At 52.8% G+C, this 25,683-nt stretch overlaps 1 protein-coding gene across 2 annotated transcripts in view; it reads right to left on the bottom strand.

The window, feature by feature from the left end:
• Positions 1 to 6,401: 6,401 nt before the first annotated feature.
• Positions 6,402 to 25,683, bottom strand: part of KCNQ4 (potassium voltage-gated channel subfamily Q member 4) — a 57,994-nt gene continuing 38,712 nt past the window's right edge. Inside the window, exons 8-14 of one of the 2 annotated variants that reach the window (XM_017541808.2) lie at positions 25,245 to 25,333; positions 23,378 to 23,539; positions 16,411 to 16,631; positions 14,608 to 14,707; positions 11,731 to 11,862; positions 9,079 to 9,208; positions 6,402 to 8,531 (exon numbers count right to left, since the gene is read on the bottom strand). In XM_017541808.2, the coding sequence (XP_017397297.1) occupies positions 8,319 to 8,531; positions 9,079 to 9,208; positions 11,731 to 11,862; positions 14,608 to 14,707; positions 16,411 to 16,631; positions 23,378 to 23,539; positions 25,245 to 25,333 (1,047 nt within the window). In that variant the 3' untranslated portion in view covers positions 6,402 to 8,318. The remainder of the gene's footprint in view (positions 8,532 to 9,078; positions 9,209 to 11,730; positions 11,863 to 14,607; positions 14,708 to 16,410; positions 16,632 to 23,377; positions 23,540 to 25,244; positions 25,334 to 25,683) is intronic. The other variant, XM_037743201.1, reaches the window with a different exon arrangement.

Genomic DNA, 25,683 nt, shown 5'->3' on the forward strand with positions numbered 1-25,683 from the left:
AAAAAAAAAAAGTGACCAAAGGATATGAACAGACATTTCTCAAAAGAAGACATACTAATGTCCAAAAAACATGAAAAAATGCTCACCATCAATCATCACTAATCATCACAGAAATGCAAATGTAAACTACCATGAGATACCATCTCACGCTAGTCAGAATGGTCATTATTAAAAAGTCAAAAAATAACCAATGTTGGCTGGGTTACAGAGGAAAGGGAATGATTATACATTCTCTGTGGGAATGTAAATTAGTTAAGCAATTTGGAGATTTCTCAGAGAACTAAATATAGAACAACCATGGTACCCAGCAATCTCATTACTAGGCATAGACCCAAAGGAAAATACATCATTCTATAAAAAAAACACATGCATCTGTATGTTCATTGTTACACTCTTCACAATAGCAAATACATGGAATCAACCTAGGTGTTCATCAATGGTGGACTGGATAAAGAAAATGTGGTGCATATACACCATGGAATACTACGCAGCCATAAAAAAGAATGCGATTATGTCCTTTGCAGCAACATGAGCAGCTGAAGACCATGTTCCTAAACCAACTAATGCAGAAACAGAAAACCAAATACTGCATGTTGTCACTTATAAATGGGAACTAAACGTTAATTACACATAGACACAAACATAGCAACAATTGAACTGGAGACCACAAGAAGGGAGAGGGAGGGAGGGGATCAAGGGTTGAAGATCCATACTTCTTGGGTTCTGTGCTGACTACCTGGGTGATGGGTTCCATCACGTCCCAAACCTCAGCATCATGCAATATACTTTTGTAACAAACTCGCACATGTACACCCAAATCAAAAATAAAACTTGAAAAAAGAGAAGAAAAGAAAAATAGAAACACGAAGAAGAACAGGAGGAGGAGAAGATGACTAGGACACAGAGAGAAACCTCAGACCTGTGTACACAGAGAAAAGAGATAATCATGTAAAGATACCAGAAGAAGGCAGCCTCTACAATTAAAGGAGCGAGGCCTCAGAATGAAGCCAACCCTGCTGATACCTTGGTCTTGCATTCCCAGCCTCCAGAACTTTGACCCTGTGATCATGGATCTTTGTTGTTAGACCTCCCAGTCCATGATATTTGCCACACCAGCCCACACAGACCAACACACCATGGTAGCTGCTATCACAGTCCTGCCATACACAGAGGTGGGTGGCAGGGGAAGATGTGCCCCTCAACTTCTCAGAGGGAAAACGAAACTGTTTTAACAATTGGAGCTGTCAAAAGTATGTGAAATATGGCTGGGCGCAGTGGCTCATGCCTGTAATCCCAGCACTTTGGGAGGCCGAGGCAGGAGGATCACCTGAGGTCGGGAGTTCGAGACCAGCCTGGCCAACATGGTGAAACCCCATCTCTACTTTAAAAAAAAAAAAAAAAAAAGTACATAAAATAGATTATCTAGAGAAATAACTGCATGGGTTTTTTTTTTTCTTGATCTGCAAGAGTGTAAACAGCACAACATATTCAAAGTACCCATCCAAGTGAGCTGAGCCCCTTGATACAGCTTCTGAGCCTGGGCCTCCAGAGGCCTGATGGCTTCTGCTTTTGCCCTCTTGCCACATGAAGAAGCCCAGTCTAATCTACTGGTGGATGAGAAGCTCCATGGAACACAGACAAGCCATCCTGCCTGCAGACCAACTCACACCAGATTCCAGACATGGGGGAAAGGCCCTGTGGATGCCAGATGATTGCAAGCACATTAGTGAGCCCAGGTGAGACCAGTAGAGCTCTGAGTTCAGCCCAAATTGCTGACCAACAGAATCAAGAGTAAATAAAATAAAATTGTTGTTATTTTAAATCATTAAGGTTTTCTATTTGTTTGTTTGTTTGAGTCTTGCTCTGTTGCCCAGGCTGGAGTGCAATGGCATAATCTTGGCTCACTGCAACCTCCATCTCCCAGGATGAAGCAATTCTCTGCCTCAGCCTCCCGAGTGGCTGGAAGTATAGGCGCATACCACCACACCCAGCTAATTTTTGTATTTTTTAGGAGATGGGGTTTCACCATGTTGACCAGGCTGGTCTCAAACTCCTGGCCTCAAGTGATCCACCTGCCTGGGCCTCCCAAAGTGCTGGAATTATAGGCATGAGCCACTACATCTGGCCTAAACCATTAAGTTTTAAAATAAGTTGTTACAAAGCAATAGATAAATGACACACCAAGCTAAAATTGTATCTGCTGTCAAGGCCATATTTGATGACAGTTTGGGGACTCCCAGAGCCACCTGCAAACTCTCCTTGCTGAGCCAGGCAAACTTCGAAGATAAACAGAAGCTTGCGCATTGGTTAATTCTGCATCTGTTTCCACCAGGGGCTGGATGACCTCAGGGCTGTAACTTGTTCTCCTGTGTCTGTTCATCCTGTATATTGTGCTGAGCCAGGGTCTGGCATACAGCAGGTGCTCAATAGACATTTAACTCAATTAGTGAAATGCCAGGGGACTTGTTCAGGTTACCAGCACCTCCTGCTCGTGTTACTGCAACCGTCTCCTACCTGCTCTTCCCACACCCACACTTGCTCCCTCAAACACATCTTCCATCCCAGGAAAAACACTTGCTAAAATACAAATCTACCCCAGCGTGCTCCCTGAGAAAAAGCTTGTATTGCCTCTCCACTGCCATCGTGGTTAAGTCCCATCTCTTTGGAATGACTTAGGAAATCCTGCAAACCTTGACCCCTAATTCTAAAGTCCCATCTTGCACCCCCCTCTCCCTTGCTCTCTGGGCCCAGCCACAGGGATTTCTTTCTATTCCTTTCATGCACCACACTCCCTGGTGCCTCTGGACCCTGTCACATGCTGCACGTTTTCCTGGAACATCACCACCGCCACCACCCCAGTTCCCAGGCCTGGCTCCATCCTACCCATTCTTCTGTACATTTGGTTGTCCATTCTGCCTGATTGAGAGATGACAGGAAGTATGGATCTCCACTGATTTATGGGTAGTGGCTAATGGTTTGGCTGGATGGTCAGGGACTCAGAAAGCACAGAACTGGAGGACTGTCAGTAAGAAAAACTGGGAAAGACTAGTAGATGGACTTTCTGAAATGACACAGAATAAGAAGATATTTGTATTCCAAGTAAAATCTCACCCAAAGTCATCCATGGCAGAGGCAGCTCTTGATAATTAGATGGAAGAGATAGCACATGGGATGGAGGTCAGTGTCAGCCAGGCTCTCTCGCCAGTCCCCCCAGCACTTTCTCTGTATGTTCATGTAGGATGTGGTCATGGTGGCCAGAATGGAGACTATTTATGTGTTCAGCAATATGAACTTAACTCGTCAAGGCTGATCTGTCCAATGCCACTGTATGTCCAACCTGCCACCAGCCAAGACAAATGCTAAATACTTAATACGTCGTCCCTCTGCAGGGGTCCCCCTAGCCACTTGGTGCCAGGCCGATCCCACTGGACCCTTTCCATCATGGAGCAGGCATGGTTTATCCTCATTGACAGTCAGGAATCCAAGGGAGCTGGTGAAAGTGGATTCTCTCACTATGACCCCAAATAACCCACCATATTAGTTTCCTGTGGGTACCATAACAAACCTGGTTGCTTAAAACAATAGAAATGTATTCTCTCACAGTCTGGAGGCCAGAAGTTCATCATCAGTTTCACTGAGCCCAAATCGAGGTGTGTGCAGGGCTGTGCTCCCTTCAGAGCTCTAGGCAAGAATCCATTCCTGGACTCTTGCAGTTTCTTGTGGCTGCTGGCATTCCTTGGCTTGCAGTGGCATCACTCTAGACTCTGCTTTCATCCTCATATCACCTTCTCCTTTTCTGTGTGATTTCATCTCCTTCTGCCTCTCTCTCTCTCTCTCTCTCTCTCTCTCTCTAGATGGAGTTTCACTCTTGTTGCCCAGGCTGGAGTGCAGTGGCGCAATCTTGGCTCACCGCAACCTCTGCCTCCCAGTTTCAAGTGATTCTCCTGCCTCAGCCTCCTGAGTAGCTGGGATTACAGGCATGCACCACCATGACCGACTAATTTTGTATTTTTAGTAGAGATAAGTCTTCTCCATGCTGGTCAGGCTGGTCTTAAACTCCTGACCTCAGGTGATCCACGTCTCAGCCTCCCAAAGTGCTGGGATTACAGGCGTAAGCCACTGTGCCTGGCCGCCTCTCTTTTAAAAAGGCATTTGTCACTGGATTTAGGGCCCACCAGATAGTCTCAGATACTCTCCCCATATCATGATCCTTAATTTTAATCACATCTGCAAAGGCCCCTTTTCCTTATAACACTTGCCAAGTCCCAGAGGTTAGAACTGGCCATATTTGGATGGGTATTATTCAGCCTACTCCACCCACTCACAAAACTTCTGCCTCTGGGTCCCTGTAGCATTGAGCTCTGCTAGTTTGGAGGTCTTCATTTTCAAGGGAAGGGAGGCAACACGGTTTTCATTACATTGGAAGTTTAAACTTCAACTGGGCCATTGTGGGCTCCTCATGCCACTAAACCAATAGGCAAAATAAAGGGTTAATACGTTGGCTGCATGACTGATCTTCCTTGCCAAGGGGAAATGGGCACTCACCTCCTTGCTGCCACACAACAGGGCAAGGAGGACTAAGTCTGGAACCCAAGGGATTCTCTAAGGCCTTTCTCTAACAAGTACTTCCATGTATGACAGTGAAATTCAATGAAAAGCTTTCCCACCCATGCAGGACCCCTGAGGATTCAGACCCTTCAGGAATGATGATTTGGGTTACTCCACCATATCAAGCTCTCTAAAAAGCTGAGGTGCTGGCTGAGGGCAAAGGGAACATGGAAAAGCAGTGGGAGAAGGAAATTATTCATACCAACCATGGTACTGTGACCAGATACCAGAAAGCGGTCTGTTGTAGCTGTGCATATTTCCTTCCTTGCTTGGTGTGTGTGCATATGTGTGTGTGTGTGCACTGTACGTATGACTTCTTCCTCCCTCCTCCTTTCTCCCATATTTTGTTTAAACATTGTATGTGTTTAGTTGTAGGTGGAATTGTACCTGAATTAGAGGACTGCTTAACTCAAATATGGATTCAGTGACTAACCCCTAGAGAGGCATGCATCTGTTGGACCGTGGGATGTTGTGTTTTAGGGGGAGGGACTAGAGTGTCTTCATTTATATAAAGGATAGTTTCATCTCACTAGGTGGAAGCTACTGCTGTTATGTGGCGGTTCAAGTATGGCGGATTGATGTTTGTGGATACTGCACGTCCAAAGGGGCGGTCCATGCCCATCTTACTGTCTTTCAGTTCCAAGTGCAGTCTTCTAACTCTGTGATACTGGGGCTGGGACTCTGCAAACCACATCGCTCATTTGCTCCCTAGCTTTCAGAATAAGGGGCACTAGGGGAAGATTGGAAGGCAGAAGTGGAGACTTCTCTCTTCCTTTGCTTCCTATCCTTATCAGCAACAGCCAGGTTGCAACAGTTGATCCCAGACTTTGGCTTTTTTCCTGCACTCCCAGACAAGCCTCACTGTATCCCCTGAGAGGTGCTACCACCAACCAGGGAGCACCTCCTTTTCAGATCTCTGAGCCCTAGCTCTGCAGGGCTCCCTCTCCACAAGCTTGTGGGTTCTGATAACCCCAACCTGTTTCCTACACACCTGCAGCTCCAGGAGTGGTAACTGCTTCCTGCAGTTATTTTCTCTAGGCTGTCTCAGAATCTCCTACAGAAAATTCTTTTTGTTCTTTTAGCCCTCCTGCATCAGTGCAACCCATTACCTATAGTAACTTCTGTTTGCTGAAAGACTCAGTGCTGTTTCTGCCATCTGACTTGATCTTAACTGATGCGAACTATTAGGAATGTGGTGCTCACTTTTTACTGCTCATGATGAGAGGTCAGCCTGCCTGAAGGGAAGGCTTACAGGAAACAGGGTCCCGGCATGTTTAAGCACCTAGATCTCGCTGTGTGTGAAACCAAATCTGTTCCCTGGACTTCTTAGTTCCCTGGGCCAATAAGTTTCTTTTTGTTTTTTTGTTTGTTTGTTTGAGATGGAGTCTCACTCTGTTGCCCAGGCTGGAGTGCAGTGGTGCGACCTCAGCTCAGTGCAACCTCTGCCTCCCAGGTTTAAGCAATTCTCCACCTCCGCCTCCCGAGTAGCTGGGATTATAGGTGTGAGCCACCACGCCCGGCTAATTTTTTTTGTATTTTTAGTAGAGACAAGATTTCACCATCTTGGCCAGGCTGGTCTTGAGCTCCTAACCTCGTGATCCACTCACCTCGGCCTCCCAAAGTGCTGGAATTACATGAATGAGCCACCATACTCGGCCTTTTGTTTGTTTAAGCCATACAGAGTTGGGTTTTTGTTGTATACAAGAGTCCTGACTAATCCAAATCTCCTTGTCCCCACCCCTAAACCTGGAGCCTCACCTCACAGCCACTGAACAAAACCAAGAACAATCACCTCCTATTGAAAACTTTAATGAAACCAATAAGTTAATAAGTTAACAAAGTGAGGTACTTGCATATCCAAGAACCAGGCTGATGGGGTAACCTCGATCGTGGAAGGAGGGAGGGCTTCTTCCCATGTCTCCTTTGGTCACAGGGTAATCCCATTCTCCTGGCCCTCTCCACAGCTTTCTCTGAGTGGGTGGAGGGGTGGCTCTCTGGGGACAGTGCAGTGCAGGTGAGGTGAGCCAGGAGAGGCTCCATCCAGGGCATGATGGTCACATGCAGAGGGCAGGTTGGGGCAGAGGCTGGGCACCAAGGACTGAGCAAGATCCAGCACAAGCCCTGGTGCTGGCACATGCAGGTCCCCAGCACGAGAGGCAGGCAGTGTGGCCTTGGCCCCTTGCTCCCCAGCACCCCACAGAGGGTTGCCATTGGTCCACTACTCCTCACCTTCCTGCCACCTGCATTGGCTTTGCAGAAGAGGAGCAAAGGGGTGGGGATACGAAAGTGGTCCTAGAGTGGATGGGGGCTGCCAACTGAAGTGGAGAAGTAGGGTATGGAGGGAGGGGGGACAGTGCATGTGAAAGCCGGACGCATGGTTGGTATAGCTGTTAGATGCATTCTTATTCTCTCTGGGAGTTAGAGTGACTAGGAAGGCACAGGCCTGGCCAGAAGTGGGCCTGGGGTCTCTCCAGAGGTGTCAGGCCTGGGCTTGAATTGTGCTGTGTAGACATGGAGGAGGGCCCTCAGGGACTGGCAGAGGCAGTGGGTTAGGGCTCCTGGAACAGAAAGGATGAGATCTTCTTGAAGGAGGGGAGTGGGTAAAGGTCTAGGTGAGGCCTGGGGAGTTCTGGGGTTACCTCAAAGCTCCCTCTCCTGCCCAGATGGAGTTGGGGGCTTCCTCTTAGTGGACATCACCCTGCAAAGCCAGTTCACTGGCATCTGCTATAGAGGCCCAGGACCAGCTGGGTGGCTCTGCCTTACATCTCTAAGTGTGTCATATTATTGCGTATGTGAGTGTGAGAGGCTTTTTTCCTGCTCGGAGAAACTAAAAGGCCATGTTTGCGCGATCATCCGTGAAGCACTGTCTGGGAGTTTTGGGGAGGATACAGAAACTTGTGCTGACTATGAGAGGTGTCTGGAGGGCCAAGCGGGGGAGTGGCCATCCAGCAGGAGGAGGGATCCCCTGGGAGCTGACACTTGCAAATCGGAAGACAGGCCCAGGCACTGCCCTTAGGAGAGGGCAGGGGAGAAACAGGCCCCATGCTGAGAGAGGAAAGAGTCAGAAGCCAAAGAATGGGGACAGGGTAGTGGCCAAGCAGCCTGAGACCAGCTACTGCTGGGGGCCCAGCTCCCAACGGGGGAGGGGCAGAGAGACCCCATGGGGGTTCCCAACGTTGCATATTTAACATGGTTTGCATATATGGTGCCCACCTGCCTTCTGGCAGGGTCCTGTGCTTTGTGGGTACCTGTGGGGGCACCGTGGCCCACCCCCAAGTGGGGCGGGGACTTGGCGGGAGGGCTTCCCTGCTGAGTCCGAAGGGTGGGCCAAAGACCTCACCTTGCATAGCTGGAAGCTGGGTCAGGGCCCAGGGCCCCAGCGCCCGCTCCCACTCCCAGGGCTGTGCCCCTGCCAGGTGGGCTACATCAGGCGTTGGTGGAGTGGGCAGGGCACTGGGGGGCCCAGAGGCCGCGGGACAGCCGCTGCTGCTGTCCTCTGTGCGGCCTGGCATCTCATGCTCCTGAGGTGGGGAAGGGGCGCTGGCACCCACAGCAGGTACCACGCCCACCCAGGCAGCTCAATACTGCGTGTGGCCTCTCTCCCCGCGAGGAGTGAGTTCAAGTAAGAGAGGAGTCCGGAGGCCTCAGAGGGCGGTCGGAGCGCCGAGCCGCGGGGCTGGCCGTGTGCTGCCCTGCCCCTGAGAAGTCCCTCAGTCCATGTTGGTGCTGACCGAGCGGGAGATGCTGAGCGTTTGTGCGGAGACGGAGATGTCTTCGTGGTCCACAGGGCTGTGGTAGTCGGAGGTGATGTCGGGGTCGAATAGCGGCATTTGCACGGTGCCCAGACTGGCCGAGGTGCCAGAGCGCAGGCAGCGCGAATAGAAGCCCAACAGCAGGTCCAGCTTGTGCTCGATGGACTGCACCTGGGGGCGAGGCAAGGCTGGACCTGGAAGCTGGGCCTGGGCGGGAGGGAGCGTGTCCGGGGCGGGGCTTGGGTCTCGGGGCGGAGCCTAGCTGGTGGAGTGGGCGGGGCTTATCTGGGAAGCTCTAATCACGCTTGGAAAGGTGGAGCTTGGCTGGAGGGAGGGCCGAAGCTGGGCAAGGGTGCATAACCCGGGGGATGGTTATTGTGATCGGTGGGGATAGTCCACAAGCTACTCCGACAACTGAGAGGTGGGGTCAAATGGAGTAGGGGGAAGAGGGGTAGGCTTATCTGAGGCTTATGGGCGGGCTTATGGGAGGGCTTATGGGCGGGCTTATGCAGCCTGGGGGCGGGGTTTAGCAGGAGAGGGCGCGTTTACGGGATTGTCTGGTGGACGGTGCCAGGGCTTGGGCAGGGCAGGGGGCTCTCAGGCCTTCCCTGGAACGCTTGGGCTGCGGCTGTGGGAAACGCACCCTACCCGCAAGGTCAAGGCTGCAGACAATTGAGTCACAGAGGCCCCCAGCTCCGCCACCCCATCCTACACTCACCTGCTTCTCCACTTTGACCACGCGTCCCATCATGCTGATTTCATCCACCGCCTCCGCGTCGGAGGGCCCTTTGTCGCCCTTCTCCCTGGCCTTCCGGTCCCCAGGCCCCCGACCCACAATTTGGTCCACCCTATGGGTAAGACAACCATCAGAGGGCCCGGACACACGCCGCCCCCGCCTTCTTCAAGAATTCTAGGTTGCCTGATGAAGAAGGCATGTTGGGGGAGGGGGCAGGCAATCTGAGGGAGGGAGCCATTGCCCTGCCAAATGGAGGCCGAGCTGGCGGTGAAGGGACTGGCCAGTGCTCTGGGGGTTCTCTACTGGCCAAGCAAAGGCACCATACACAAACCTGACAAGTAAAACCACCACCTGGTGGAAGAGGCATGGAAATGGCGGACTGGGAGGCTCAGCGCAGTGGCGCGTGCCTGTAATCCCAGCATTTGGGGAGGCTAGGGAGGGAGGTATCACTTGAGCCCAGGAATTCGAGACAGATTTGGCAACATAGCAAGCCCTCTTTTCTACAAAAATATATATATTTTTAAGTTAGCTGGACATGGTCGTTCACGCTTGTGGTCAGGAGGCTGAGGCCGGAAGATCACTTGGGCTGGGGAGAGCGAGGCTGCAGTGCTCTGTGATTGCGCCACTGCACTCCAGCCTGGGCGACAGAGCCAGACACTGTCTCAATTGAAAAAAAAAAAAAAAAATGGATTGAGGGAAAGGGAAAAGAGGATGGTAGGAGTGGAGACACGTGGGAATGTGACTTTTAAGGTGGGTGGACAAGCTAAAACTGATCTCACCTTATTTTTCGGCTCTCCATTGCAGCAAAATTCTTGAAAGCATTATCTCTGTCCTCTACCTCCAATTCCTCTCCTCCCTGTCTCGCTTCAACCTATTCCAATCAGGCTTTCGCCCCTGCCATTTCACCAAAACTACTATTGTCAAGCTCCCAAATGACGCCATGTTGCTAAATCCACTGACCAACTCCCGTCCTCATTTCACTTGACTCACTAGCAGCACTCAACATATCTGATCACCCCTTCTTCCACTTGAAACACTGCCCTCCCCCAGTTCTTTTCCTACCTCCCTGACCTCTCCTTCACGGTCCCCTTTGCTACTTCCTCCTCTGTCTCTGCAACCTGGAAACACTGCAGGATCCAAGGCTCATTCCTGGGACCTCTATTCTCCACTCACTATGTGATGTCTTCAGATCCATAATTTTCAATTCCTCTACACTTTTGACACTAAATCTTCATCCCCATGCTGTACCTCTCCTCTGCACTCCACATTTCTCTACCCAACTGCCAGATCAACGTTCCACTTGAATGTCTGATAAGGCATCACAAACCCGGCACCTCCCAAATCTCCTGACCCAGACTTGCTCCATTAATTGCCTTCTCCATGTCAATAAATGGCAACTTGATTTTTTCTCTTGCTCAAGCCAAAAAGCTTAGCTTCATCCTTGACTCTCTTCTTTGTCTTAATACTCCATCAGAAAACCTGTCAACGTTGCCTACAAAAATATATCTAGAATCTGACCACCTGTCCCACCTATGCTGCTGCCACTCTGTTCTAAGTCCCCACTGTCTCATGTGTGGAAGTCTGAAGCAGGTTCCTCATCGGTTTACCTGTGTCTATCCTCACTCCCCTAAGCCCATCCTCAACACAGCACCCAGGGTGATCCTTTTAAAAGACAATTCAGATATTAATCAGTTCTTTGCACAAAACCCTCCAATGCCTGCAGCTCATCCTGGATGAACACCAACATCTTTGCAGCGGCCTAAAGGGCTTTATACTCTGAGGGCTGTCAGCCCTCTGACCTCACCTGCTGCCTCTCACTCCAGTGAAGCCACACCAGGCTCCCTGCTGTGCTGAAGCCAACACTCCAGCTACTTGCCCCTCTCAAGTCCTTTGCACTTGCTGTTCCCTCTAGAACCTTCTCACCTATTTAAAATTGCAAACTGTAACAGCCTAACCCTTATTTTCCTCCTTAGTATCTATCGCCATCTGACATATTCTAGTCTTACTTATTTATCATTTGTTCTCCTTTCACTAGAATGAACGCTCCATGAGGGTGGGAACTCTGCTGGGCTTTCCGCCATATCCCCACAGGCTGGCAATTGGTAAATGCCCACAGGCTATTTCTCCAGTGAATACATGAATGAGTGGGCAGTGAAAATGCAGGCCAGAAGAGGAGAAGGGCAAGGTATAGGTGATGTGCGTCTTGGGGTGAGGGGTCTTCCTAATGCTGGGTCTAGAGGAGGGATGTGGGAGGATTCCAGAGGCAAGAGATGGGCAGTGAGGACAATTTGCTTATTCTTTTGGGAGTTGGGAGATCAGTAATTATTTTAGGCTGATTATTTTAGGAAAAGGAAACAGTCATTCTAAACACAGCCCCCAAGACATACCAGTCAATAGGGCTTGAACAGAGGACCCACCTCACAGAGAAACTATGGTTGGGTTGTTTTTCAGCCTAGAGATGGGTGCTGGGTGCGGCCTCAGGCCTGCGCTGCAAGCCAGGGACCTCCTCAGGCTAGAAACTCAGCTGCATCAGTGAGCCCTTGGGGGTTGCTCAGGGGTTGGCCCTCAGACCTCATACAGGGCTGGGGTCGCTGCCTCCCTGCCCCTACCTCCTGTCGGGCCCAGTGCACCCACCGAGTTTGCAGGCTCTTGATTCGGCCCAGCATGTCCAGGTGGCCTGCTGAGTACTGCTCAATGACGTCCTTCACGTCGTACGGTCGCAGTGTCTCCTTGAATTTCCTTTTGGCCACCAGGAACTTCAGAATCCTGTTGGGGGAGGGGGCTCAGAGGGACTGTCCTGTTGGAGCAGGAACTCTTTCCCAGGCCCCCCTCCATCTCTTTGCTATCCCCTTGTCCAGCACCAGGACGCCTCCTACTTGGGCCGCCACAAACAGCCTCTGCTGAGCCTCCCAGCCTCCCCTACCTCCAAGTAACAGAAACAGGGACCAGGTAGAAAGGAGTTAATCCACCAACCGGGATGGAGGATGGGGTTCAGGACGCCATGGTATTAGAAGATAGAGAGATTAGCCTTGAGAAGGAGGCTGAGGTGTACTTTGAAGAGCCCTGCATCCCTAACAGAGATTGGGCACTGGGACATTGGGGGGGGCAGGCACATCAATTACTCTGGTTTATTTCTTTTCATCTTTATTTTTTAAAGAGGTGGGGGGTCTCACTGTGTTGCCCAAGCTGATCTCAAACTCAAGTGATCTGCCTGCCTCGGCCTTCCAAAGTGCTGGGACTACAGGCGTGAGACGCTGTTCCCAGCCCAATTACTCTGCTTTAGCATGCCAGTTCTGCCAGCCCGTGTGGAGAATTCCCTGGAGGGGCAGAGGCACGGGCAGGGAAACTAGCGTTGGGGGACGGAGTGGGGAGATACGGAACAGCTTGGAGCAGTTCAGGAGGTGGGGCTGAAAGGCTTCCTGGTCAGGATGACTCCCATGGCTTGGGTGACAAAGTGGAGGTGGTGACACTGCCTGAAATGGGGACTGATCCAGGAAGAGGAGCAGGTTTGGGGCATGCTGGGTGAGAGGTCGGTGGGGTGGCCAAGGAGAGCTAGCCTGGGTCAGGTGGCAGCTCAGGAACTGTGTTCTGACACTGGGCACATGGAGGGGAGAGAGCAGATGGGTGAAAAGGGGTGAGCAGAGGCCTCAGACTCTGGGAGGTAGTGTGGACAGGTCCAGCTGACTCTGATTTTATATATTTGTCTAAGGTTTCACTCTTTCACCTGGGGTGGAATACAGTGGCTCAATCACGGCTCACCACAGCCTCAAACTCCTGCACTCAAGCCATCCTCCCACCTTAGCCTCCCAAGTAGCTGGAACTACAGGGGCATACCAACATGCCTAGCTAATTTTTCAATTTTTCAATTTTTTTTTTTTTGCAAAGACAAGGTCTCACTATGCTGCCCAGGCTGGTCTCAAACTTCTGGCCTCAAGTGATCCTCATGCCTCAGCCTCCCAAAGTGTTGGGATTATAGGCATGAGCTACCACACCCAGCCTGACTCTAATTTTAAAAGGAGTACAAAGAGAAAAGGCTTGTGGGCAGGTGTATCAGCCAGGGAAGAGGGGGAAGCCCAGAAAACTAGGAGGTTGAGGGGTTTCTGGGGCTGAAGCTACAGGATGGATATGGAGACTAGGCCAGGACTGCACACAAAGGGCTTGCAGGCTAGATCCATGCCTGGGCTGTGGCCCACGGACTCAGGAGACCCTGGTCCCTGCTTAATTTTTGAGGCAAGGAGGCAACCAGTAGAACAGGGGATTTCAACCTTTTTTAACCTAGATCCACCATAAGAAATACTTTTTTATTTTTTTGAAACAGATTTTCATTCCTGTTGCTCAGGCTGGAGTGCAATGGCACTATCTCGGCTCACTGCAACCTCCGCCTCCCAGGTTCAAACAAGTCTCCTGCCTCAGCCTCCCAAGTAGCTGGGATTACAGGTATCCACCAACACACCTGGCTAATTTTTTGTATTTTTAGTAGAGATGGGGCTTCATGTTGGCCAGGCATGAGCCACCACACCCAGTCAAGAAATACATTTTATATCACAAACCAGTACATACACACACAAGCATACATATGTACTGATAACTGAATATAAGTTTTATAAACATTTTTTTACCCTTAATACAAGAGCTATACTGATATTTTCCATTCTATGTTTTTTTAATGCTGATCAGCGCCCACTAAATTGATTTCACTAAGTTGATTTCAAACTGTCTCAAACTGCTTTTCCTGTGAAAAGCACTGCTCTAGAGGAAGTCCTGGGGGAAACAGACAGACCGAGGCCAAGACACCCAAGGAGAGTTTAAGACAGAGGGACAAAATGAGGATGAGACTGAGACAGAGAGACAGGGAAAGGGCGCATGAAACAGACACTGGGAGAGGCAGGCAGATGATACACAGCTATGGAGAGAGTATAAAGAAAAGTGGCTGGGCGCAGCGGCTCATGCCTGTAATCAAAGGCGGGTGGATCACCTGAAGTCAGGAGTTCGAGACTAGCCTGGCCAACAGGGTGAAACACCATCTCTACTAAAAGTACAAAACTTAGCCGGATGCGGTCGCGGGCTCCTGTAATCCCAGCTACTCAGGAGGCTGAGGCAGGAGAATTGCTTGAACCCAGGAGGCGGAGGTTGCAGTGAGCCGCCATTGCACCATTCACTGCACTCTAGCCTGGGCGACAGAGCAAGATTACGTCTCAAAAAATAAATAAATAAATAAATAAAGAGAAGAGAGCCTGACACAAGGTGAGGGACAGAGAACAGGAAGAGAGGAAGGGGAGAGAAGTGGTGAGGCAGAGGGGAGTGACCAGGAGGGACCGTGATTGGCAGCCGTGCCCACTGCCCCGCCAAAGCCAGGCCCTTCCTGCTGGGAGCCAGATGCCACCTCCCCACCCCACCTGCACTCCAGGCAGGCAGCAGCTGGCACACCAGGCACAAGGTCAGCCCTGGCCATGATGGCAGGCCCAGATGGGGAGCAGCAGTGGGGGTACTGGCCTCAGGCCTCTGTCTCACCTGACGGAGCGGATGACTGTCTTCACAGCAGGCATGACGTCGTCCACTGTGAGTTCACACTGGTAGCTTTTCTCCTCTGCTACTTCCTCCGAGGGGGCCTCTGAAAAGGCAGGGATGGGCCAAGTGGCCTACAGAAGCATCTACTCCCAACCCCCCACCCAACCCCTGTATGCCAAACCACCAATAGTGTCCAACAGGAAGACCAAGGCCCAGAAAGGGCCCAGAATCTTCCTGGGGGCTCTTGTGTCTCTCTGCCCTCCCCAGGGTGGAAAGCCCCTGTCTCTTGCATGCCTGTCTGCCCCGGTGGCCGGTCAGGGTAAACATCTGCCTGGTGGCTAGGTGGGAGCTGCTTTAGAGCACAGCTGGTCTAGTCCAGGGCAAGGTTGTTGCATAAAACCCTGGAAGCCCCACTGGTCCCACCTTACAGAACAAAGAGCCCCAGAGAGAAGGGGTTTGATGACACTACATGTAATCATGTACAGTCTTCTCCTTCTGCTAAGACAGAAAGACACCCAAGCAGCTGGCTCCCAGGCCCAGCTCTGCTACTAGGGAAGGCCCTTAAAACAAACCATTCTTCCCTGAATGAGAGAAGCTTCTCAGGCCTCTCTGTGCCTGTGCTGCACAGAGAGGTGATGCTGTCCTTAACCTACAAGAGCAGGGGCAAGAGCCCAGACAGCTTCCAGGACAGAGAAGGGAGGTCCTGGGCACCAGCCGTGCCCAGGCCTCTCTGGGCAGCACCCCTCAAAAACTGGTCTGTGGGGTTCTGTAAACTCTGAGGTGTCAACCAACAGCATCATGGGGGTTGACACAGCACAGGCAGACACAGCATGGCTGGTCCCCTCCCTCCAAGGCCAAAGGGGCTCCCTGTCCCCATCCCCCACCCTTGTGCACTCACCCCACCTCTCCCCACCCAGGGGCCTAAAATATGTCAAGGCTGGGAGAAGTCTTCCGGGGGCTTGGTCCAACCTTCTCATTTTCCTGAAGAGGACACTGAGGCATGGAAAGGGGCGGTCTCCTGCCTAAATCATATTTTAAGTCTCCAGCAGAGCCAAAACTTGAAAAAGTGACACCACCAGGGGCACAGTCTTACATTTGCAGCTTAGGCTGGGTGAAGAGGGGTAGGCAGAGGGCATGGGCTTTGGAGCTGAATGGACCTACTTGAGGAGAGAGCAGCTCTGCCACGCATGAGCCGATAGAGCTCAGTCCCGTGTTCCGTAACGTGGGGACAAAAACAAAACTTACTTTCCAGGGTCTCTGGGAGAAGTAAATGAGATAACCCAGTGTCGGGCAGTGCACAGTCAGGGCTCGTCAAGGATGCATCCCTGTCCCTTCCAAAGTACATTTGTGTTTAGCTATCTGTTGAGCACCTACTATATTCCCCAAAATCTTCCATTCACCTTCCATGGATTATCTCATTTAATCATCACGATAGCCCTAGGAAGTAGATGCTATTATTGTTCCCATTTTATCAATGAGGAGAATGAGGCCCAAAGAGATTAGGTCACTTGCCTAAGATACGTGACAAAGCCAGGATTCATATCCAGGCAGCCTGGCTCCAAAGCCTATGCACTTAACCACTATGAAACGCCGCCCTGCGCGGGATTCCCAGGCAGTCTGGTATCCATTTTACAGCACAGCAAATATTACAATACCCATTTTAAAGGCAAGAAGACCAGTGCTCAAAGACGGCCACTCAGTACCAGAGCTCAGATGCGAGCCAGATCTTTCTGCTCCCAGCCCAGACTGTCCCCATCCTGCCACCTTCAGCCAGCCCTTGATGGGTCTCAGCCTTCCGGAGCTCACCCTCAGCAGAGGTGCGGGGTTTGAGTCGCAGAGATGCCCGGAAGCGGGCGCGGTCATTGAAGCTCCAGCTCTTCTGCACCTTGGTGGGGCTGGTGGCCTCACCCACCTGCTCGCTGCTTGGGGAGGTGGGCATTGTTGGAGGTGCCAGATGCTGCTTGGAAGGACCTGTCCGCCGCTGGGAGCTGCCCATGCGGATGCGGTCTTTGATGCCCATCCGGCTGCTAGCAGGGCAGGCAGGTTGGGAGAGAGCCAAGTTAGCCAGAGCTGGGGTTGTGGGTGGGTGGGCACAAAGCTGACTTAGGACTTGGGGGTGGCTATTAGGTCTTGATTCCCCGCCAAGCGGAGTCTTCTTGGGATGGGACAAGATGTGGTAAGGGAGGCCCTGACTCCTACAAGAGGCTGATTCAGGGTCAGTCAGAGCAGATCCTCTCCCCACCACCCACATCCCACCCCTCATCACCCGGACAGATAAGGGGTGCACAGGAGACAGATGTCAGAGTGGAAGGAGAAATCCAAAAGAGAAGTCAGAGACACAGACAGGAGGACATGGGAGCAGGGCCTGGCCCAGGTGAATGGGCGGAGGGTGGGGACAGCCACCCCTTTGGGCACAGACAGACTGCTGAGGGTGGGAAGCTCACCTGGCTGTGCACACGGAGGTAGGCCTCCAGTCCTCCCTATACATGGGGGCAGGCTGTGTGGAGTTGAGGGGGTGTGTGTGTGCACGCACACACACCTTGTGCACACACGTGACAGTGTGGGTGTACAGGCACTAGTGTGTATACATATGTTGGTGTGTGCATACATGTGTCAATCTAGATTTTCCTCTATTCCCTGCTGCAGCTATCAGATCCCACACTGGTCAGGTCAGGGTTTTAGGGCCTTGTACAGCTGTGCAGGCAGTGTCTCCATCACACAGACTTCCATGCAATGGTGCCCTGGAGGTGTGCAGTGTGATGGCCTACCGAAGGCCTCAGCCCCATGGGTCTAGCTTCTGGGCCACACGTATGCCCAGGCCATGCCTGGTGCCTGCCTTCCCAATGAGGGTCTGTATTTGATAACCTGTTCTTCTGTGGTCTCTCCTACCTAAGTTCAGCCCACCTTGATTAACATCCTGCCTGGGTGCTCTCGGATCCCCCCTAAAGATCTACGTCCTTACACTGCCTACTGAGCTCCCAGTTCAACAGCATTTACACGTCTGTGTGCATGTGGACATATATGTGCATGTCTATACATGTACTTAGACCTCCCTTCCTGCACCCAACTCCCCACCACGTTCCCCAAAGGTTGGAGGAAGACAAGTTGGAGAGGCCTCATTCCCCAGGACAAGCCCTGGTTAATCACGATCTGGCAGAGTAACCCTGTGTCCCAGAGGTTCAAGGACCATGTTGTGGCTGTTCGGGTAGGACCTATGCAAACGTCCTCCATCCCATGCCCTGTGACGTCATCGCTGCCTCCCCTGCTGTGGCTTGCCACTAGAGACTCCAGCAGGTTCAGGTTCAGGGGGGAACCCACCCTAAATGTCTGGGGCCCCAGATCAAGAGAGCACCAGCCAGCCTTAGAGACCTGAAGTGGGGCAGGCACTGGGGGAGGAGACTGTGTCACCTACTCTCAGAGGCTTTCAGATCAAGGGTTGAGCAGAGGAGAGATGCTGGTTTCGGTATTGAGTGGGAACTGGGGTCTCCCATGCCCAGGGCATGGGGTGGAGGGGAGAAAGCCAAAGTGCCGAAGTGAGAGAGACCTCGAAACCAGGGGCACCTTCGGGAAGGTGGCCAGGATGTAGGGCCATCCTTAAGGGTAGGAGCCTCTGCCCAGAGGGGAGAGGTTAGGTCAAGGATGGGGGCCCTGAGGATATTGGAAGGACAGGGACAGTTCCCGCTATCCAGCATGCTCTCCACTGGCCCAGGACTCCACAGACATATCCCAAAGATTCCAATCAAAGTTTGAGTTGGCTCTCCCAAACTTTCCTCTGCAGAGCCATTCCTGTGGGCTCCCTCATGCTGGCAAGCACCCTCCACCCTGCCCAGTCCGTGCAACCCCTTCTCCAGTCCTCCACTCCTCCAAGGGGAAGGGGAAGAGAGGAGGGTGAAGAAGGCCCTGACGCTTTCGCCAAGGGCCTGGGACTCCATATCACCGCACCCAGCACATAAGGCTCCAGTGGTGTTCTGGGGAAGGGGGTGACCTCCCTGTCACAAGAAGTGATGCAAGCAAGGCCGAGCTTGCACTCAGCAGGACTTATGGAGGAAGGGTTTGAGGGCTTGCACTAGAGGCCTTGAAAGGTCCCTTTCCAGCTCTGATTCTGTGATGGTTGAGGACGCTTCCACCTGGCTTGTGGGGTTCTGTAAGTTTCCAGCCAACCAGAGGCCCTGGGCTCCTTTTTAATGCAAGAAGGCATTTTTTTCCCAGGAGTGGGCCTGGATTCCAGTTCCTTGGACAGGGCCCAGAAAGTGGCTCACATCCACTCCTCTGAGTCTGAAAGCTAAAAGGAAGTAGAAGGAAACCTGGCACCCAGTGGGCACCAAAATGCTCTTTCCCTTCCCAGGCTCTCAGCACATGCAGGGTCCCATCAGGCTGCCTTAGCTCTGTCAGTTCACTCAGCCACTGTGTGTGGTGGGCCGCCTTTACCATCCCTGTTTTACATATAGGGGAAGAGGTGAGACAACTTGCCCAAGGCACAGAGCTCCTATGAGATGGAGCAAGAATTGGAACCCAGCTTCTCTGACTTCAGAGTCTGTATTCTTTTTCTGGGTCAAGCAATCAGGACAGGGTATAAAGCAATGGTTCTCAACTGGAGCAAGTTCCTCCACTCAGGGGACATATGGCAATGTCTAGTAGGTAGACATCTATCTACTAGGCAGAGGCCGGGGGTGCTACTCCACATCCTACCATGCATGTGATAGTCCTAGCTACAAAGAATTATCTAACCCAAAATGTCAATGATGGCAAGGTCAAGAAACTCTGGTCTAAGGATCTGTTGGTGCCTGGGTGAAAGATAGGATGGACTTGACCATGGCTGCCCAGTTGGGGAGGGCGAGCTCTGCCCAGGATGCCCAGCTGTACCCAACCCCTCGAACTCAATTCCAAGATCTTTCTTTAGGGACTCATGATCTGCCCTCCCAGGGCCACTCTCACTGGGGGAACAGAGGCAGCTACCACTTCTGAAGCTAAATACAGCCCCTCTTCAGGTACTATGGAAATGCCCCACCACTGGCCTCTGCCGTGGCTGTGTCCTTCCCGTCCACAGCCTCCATGGCCAAAGGAGGATTGCCAAGTGGCAGGCCTGCCCCAGAGACTCCTTAGTTCAACCCTCCAGTGTCTTCCCGTTGCCACAGCCATGATTTCCAAGCTACTTTTTCTTTTTTAGATAAATAAGGTCTTAACTGCCAAACATACCAAATCAAATAAGGCCAATGTTTACTGGAGCCAGGTACAGTTTAAGTGGAAGCAGACCCTATTTCTATCTGCATTTTCCATCTGAGGAAACTGAGGTGCAAAGGGGTCAGGTGATTTGCCCAAGGACACATGAATACCACAGTGAGCAGTAGCTGGACTGTGGTCTGGAACCCACGTTTCTAGGACATTCCACCTCTTAGCAGAAGTACACGTGGGCAGCCAGGAGCCCTGCCACTCATCTAGCTTCAGGCCCCTCAGCCCACAGGACCCCAAGAGCACCTTTGGAAAGCCAGGGCTCAATGGGCTCAGGCTGCCAGGTGTGGCAACACGGTGAAGCTCACACTGGGCTTTTGGGTTCCGCATGACCCAGCTCTGCCCCTAACCTCAGGGGGCCAAACTGGGCTGCTGCCAGCTTTTTTCCCCACGCTGTGCCCCCTCTCGCCTCCTTGCTTGGGTCCTCGCTGCTTCGTTGGCCTGGAGTGCCTTCCCTGAAACCCACTGCTTTTAGGGCGTCCTCTGGGTTGCCTGCCTGACCCAGGTTCCACAGGCCCTCCAGTTCCTCCCTGTGTTGTCCTCATCACACCGAGCTGCAATTACTCTTTGCAACTCTCCAAGGACGATGTTATATTCATCACCATGTCCCTAGTGCACAGAGCAAGGCCTGACACAGGGCAAGTACGAAGGAGCGCAGTGGAGAGGCAGCTAAAAGAGCTGGGGCCCTGGAGTTGGCAAAGGTGCCAAACCCAGCTCCTTCAGGCATCTGCTAGGTCCCCAGGTGGCAGCGGGGAGACACAAAGCTAAGCCCAAGGCCTGGCAAAAGTCAGAGTGAGAAGGACCCTTAGAGAGCTCTAGTTCAATCTGCCCATTTCACAGATGGAAAACTGAGGTCCAAGAAGTGAAGCAATTTGGCCAAGATCACAGAAAGTGTCAGCAGCAGAGCCAGCACACATCCTTAAGGCTCCTGCAAGTGCCCCTCCTGCCACCCTGGGCCCATGCCCCAGACCTAGCAGAGGCATCCCAGAAAGGCAAGGTGATCACTGGGGACCCAAGACAGACTGCAGGCGGCAGGCACATGCACCTTATCCTTGGCCCATCCTGTCCCCTCTCCAGCCCCCTAATTGTGTGGGGCAAGGAGGAGTGGGGACGGGAGGAGCAGGCGAGGGGGTACCTCGGTCTCCAGCTGGCGTGGATCCGAAAGAAACTCCGTTTATTATTAAACATCTGGCTGAAAGGTTGAGAACAAGACATGAATAGAGGTTAGTGGGAAAGGGGCTGTGGGCAGAGTGTGGGGAGCTGCCAGGATGGGCCGGCCTCCAGTGGCTGGTGGGAAAGAAGGACCCCAACCTAAATCATCCTCCAGCCCCATCACCAGAACGTAGATGTTCTCACACTTTGCATAAGGATCCCGTGGGGACCGTGTTACATATGCAGAAGGCTGTGTCTCTTCTCCAGAGATTCTGATCCTGTGGGCTTGGAGGAAGGTCCAGGTATCTGCATTTTGAAAAAACACCCCAAGGGATCCTGACACGGGAGGTCTGGAGACCATGGTTTGAGAAACTCATTGCAAAACCCTAAAGGGAGAGGTGCTGGCCCTGGCAATGCCCCCACTTTAGTGCCAGGCCACTTCCTGTGAACATGTTTAGCCCAGGTCCATCCCCAAGCACCACCAGAGGTGTGGCCAATCAGGTGTGTATATGTGTGTGTATTTGGTGGGGGGGGGGGGTATTCTGGCTGGTGATCTAGACAGCCACGATTAAGGATATGGTCATTGGGCCTGAGCCTGGTGACTGACCTACAAATCATAGCTCAGCCCTCTGAGGTCCCTGGGAGAAAGGGCCACTTCATGACCGTCACCATGTGTCCCAGACATGTGCCGAGTCCCCTCCTGGGCAGATGGATGCGAGGCTGGGAGTTAGTCATAGTCAAGCCCTTAGCAGTAATCTGTTCCTGGGCCCCAGGACTGTCAGGGACCAAAGAAGCCGTGGGGGGTGCAGGTGCTAGGCCCCAGGCTAATGTCCATTCCCCTTGCCTTCCTATTCAATCAAGATGAGACCAAAGTGAACTGAAGCACAGAGGACCCTGGCTCAGGTCCTGGACAGGAATGAGGAAATACAAAAACTCTTGAGTTTCTACCTGCAAACTATGTTTGGTAGGGATGAAGGCAACAATGAGGGACTTTCGGGCAGAGAATCCGAGAGGGGCCCCACTCCCCCAGGGAGCTCTCAGCCTGGTCTGACAGTCAGGTCACGCTTCCCCTCCCTCCAGCCCAGACCTGGAGGGACTGTCCCTCTCCACCCACTTCCTGTTCAGCCCCTGGCCCAGAAGTGCCGTCACTGAGAACAGGGAAGGGATGCTTCTCCCTGAATCCTCTGCATCAAAACTCCTCCCTAGGCCTTTTCAGCCCAGAAACTCAAGAGCACCCAGAACACTGATCAGCCTAAACACTGACAATTTTCTGCCAGGACACACAGAATGACCTGAAGACTTCCTCCAGGACACACAGCATCAGGAGGCAGAGACAAGCTTCCACCATGCCTCCCCTGCTGATCACTGAACAGCTCACCTCTTCTGCTATTCTTTGTTCTGGGCTTGGGGCTCAGAATAACACTGAAGCTCAAAGGCCAGATGTCCATCTGGCTGGTTCAGGGATGATGTGTGAAGATGAGACAAAACAGAGTGATGGGTAAAGGACAGGGGAAAAAGAATGAGGGGGACTGAACTCCTGACCTCAAAGCTAAACCTCCACAAGAGCAGCCACTTTCCCATGCCGTTAGTCGACGGGCTTCCCTTATCCAATCCTTCCTGAAATTCTTCTCTTTACAAGCGTTCATGTTGGGGTAAGCACTGTTGGTTCTTTGTTCTTTCAAGATGTAAAAGCTCCAGGAGATACAGTTCAAGGGGAAAGAGATGGCTGGGAGCACCAAAGTGTACCTCAGTAAGGAAGGAAAAAGAACCCCAAGAGGACCCTCTGGGATTAGCAACATTGAAGACAAGGGCTGCACAGGAAAGAACATTCGTCACTGACTGAGTTTACGCAGACCCTACAGAGGTCTCAGGCACAGAGCTCTCTTTCCAGCTGGCATCTCGTTCCTGAGAGGCAAGTTCAGTACCAAGTCCCTCCTACAGCAACCTGCCAGGGCAGGGGGTTCCCTGCCCTCACACCCCAGGATGGTGCCCACGATTACCTGAGCCGTAAGCACCTGTGGCCAGTGGCCTCCTCCTCTGTCCAGCTTCCCAGGAGGGATGGGGGTGCAGGGATGGAGGAGTGAGGGGACGTGGGAACAGAGAAAGAAAGAGGACAATGCCATGAACGGAGGAGGTGATGGGAAAGGATGGCATGGACATCTCTCCCACTCAGACCCTTAGAGCCCCAAGGGACAAAAAGGTGATTTCAGTCTGGCCCCTCCAGAGAGGCCCTCAGTCTGTACCTGTCTGGCCCTCTGACGGCCTAGGAGTCCCCCATACAGGCCCAGACACCCACGAAGTGGCTGAAGGCAGGTCTGAGAGAGGATGAGAACAGAGAATGGAAGAAGAGGAGGAGAAGCAAGAGGAGGTGGCAGCCCCACGGGGCCCCTACCTTTCCCCAGGGCAGAAGGAGGCGCTGCCTGGCCGGTGGCAGGTGGCAACGGGCGGGTAACGGGAGGGTGCTCCGTCGGGTACCGGCGCCCGCCGCACCTCCAGGGGCCGTAGGCCCCCATTGCGGGCCCGCTGCACGTGCTCAAACAAGAGGGCCAGCTCTCTGCAGGAGAGGGCGCCATCAGTGGCAGGCAGGGCCCTGGCACCGCCCCCCTCACCCAGTGGGCACGGAGCTCCTGAGCTCAGATCTTGCCAGGTCCTGCTGCTCTAGAGGTGTTCACTGACAGCCCAGCCAGAACAGGACAGGGTGGACAGTGGGAGATTGGCCTTCCCCACTCCCTTTCTACCCCGGGAAATCCCCAGGGACGCCAGGCATGGATGTGAAGGCTGGCACAGCTCAAGGGCAGCCCCACAAGGAGCTTACTCTCAGCCCAAGCTGACTGCCTGGACATGCCGTGCCTGCTCAGAAGCCAGCAGCAGCCCTGACATCCTTTCCCAGGCCACATCTCTGGATTTTAGGGGGAGACTGAGGCTGAGGAGGGCAGTGTAACAGGGGGCTAGCCCAGCATCCTTCCCCTCCAGCACGCAGTCCTACCACTGGGTTTTTGGAGACCACATTCAGGAATGTGGCTTCCTCCTAACTCTCCAGGCCATTTCCTGCTGCCATGAGCCAAGGAGGGTATCTTCCCTCTCTTCTGCCTGCCCTCCCATTGTATGGATGAGCAAACAGAGATCCAAGGAACAGATGCCTAGTGGATCCAGAATCTCCAGACTAGTCTCTGTTCCTCTGAGCAGAGGTCCTAGACCACCCAACCACGCCCAACCCCAGATCTTCCCTCATATGCATCATATTTCTGACAAAGCAACCCTACCCTGCTCTCAAATGCCTGGTCTTGAGTCCGCAGAGCTACTCCTGAAAAGGCCTCTTCTAATCTAGTCACCTTCCCACTCTGAGGTAGGACCTTGCCTTTGCCAGGTGGAGAGATGTGGGGGCACTAGTGTGATGCTGGGAGCCCCTTCTCTTCCCAGCCCTTCTCTCCTGCTTCTCCCCTGGGAAGCCCCTAGGGCTGGGAAAGTGCCAGCACGGGGAAGCCAGGTGCAGGGGCGAGTGGGATCATGCAACAGCTGCTCCTGGAAAACTAATGAGGCAAAAAAGGCACCCGCAGAAGCGCTGAGCACAGCATCCTGGCCCAGCCGCACGCTTGATGCCCGCCTGCCTGCGGGACTGAGCTGGCCTCCATGGTCTTCATTCCTGCCTGAGGGCCTAGCCAGGCACCCGGCCACACTCACCTTTGTGATGTTATTAATAATCCCTCGAGTAATGCCACCCCCATGCAGTTTTAGCCTGGCCGGGGGCCAGTGGGGCAGACCCACTTCTGGGCGCTGAGGCTGCTGACTGGCATAGTAAAAGTGGGCACATATTCCCACATGGGGGCTCAGGGTGGGAGCATGCACCTAAGTCTGGAACACATGTTTCTGCCCATCCCATACTTTTTCCAACCAGCTGCAATATCCACTAACTCTGTCCCCCACTCAGGACAGAGGGAAGACGAGCTGTATCACTGCCCTAGGTGGCATCACCTATGGGTGAGCATGTGGACTTCCGGCACTCCAGGAGCCGGGGCTCAGCCATGGGGCGGGGCTTCACCAATGCACTATGTCCAGTGCTCACCCCTTGCCTGGGCGTAGCAGAGTGGAGTAAAGGACACTCCAGGCTCTGAATTATGTAGGATCTGCAGAGCCAGCCCAAGGTGCTCCCCTGGGAGCCATCACCCCCTTTCCACCCTCCAGGGCTGAGTCTTAGCCACTTGTCCTCAAAGGGCATTGCTGCCAGCCCCCCACCCACCCCCACCCCCAGCAGGACCTACCTGAAGGATGGGAGGATACTGTCATAGTAGTACCAGGTGGCTGTCAGGTAGGCCCGGCTTGTATCGGTGGAGTACAGGCGCCATGCAGCCTGGTGGTATGAGGGACGTGAGGGATGGGGCGTCAGTGAGGCCTCTCAGTCTCCACCAGCCCTCTCCCTGAAAGAACCCAGTCCTTGGTCCAGTTGTGGGTTACCCAGAGCCAGAGGCCTGTTCCAATTCCACAGCCACCGACAGGGGCAGCCAAGAAAGCAAGGCCTAGAGAGAAATGACTTTTCCGAGACTAAACAGATCAATGTCAGAGCCAGGGGACTTAGAGCAGAGAGGTTAAGAGCTGAAGCTTTGTTGACATGCAGACGTGGATTTCTAATCCTAGTTCCACCCCTTATTAGAGAGGACAAATTAAGTAAAGCTTCAGAACCTCAGTTTCTTCACCTGTAAA

The sequence above is a fragment of the Cebus imitator genome, unplaced genomic scaffold, assembly GCF_001604975.1.
Source record: "Cebus imitator isolate Cc_AM_T3 unplaced genomic scaffold, Cebus_imitator-1.0 Scaffold136, whole genome shotgun sequence".
Lineage (NCBI taxonomy): Eukaryota > Metazoa > Chordata > Mammalia > Primates > Cebidae > Cebus > Cebus imitator.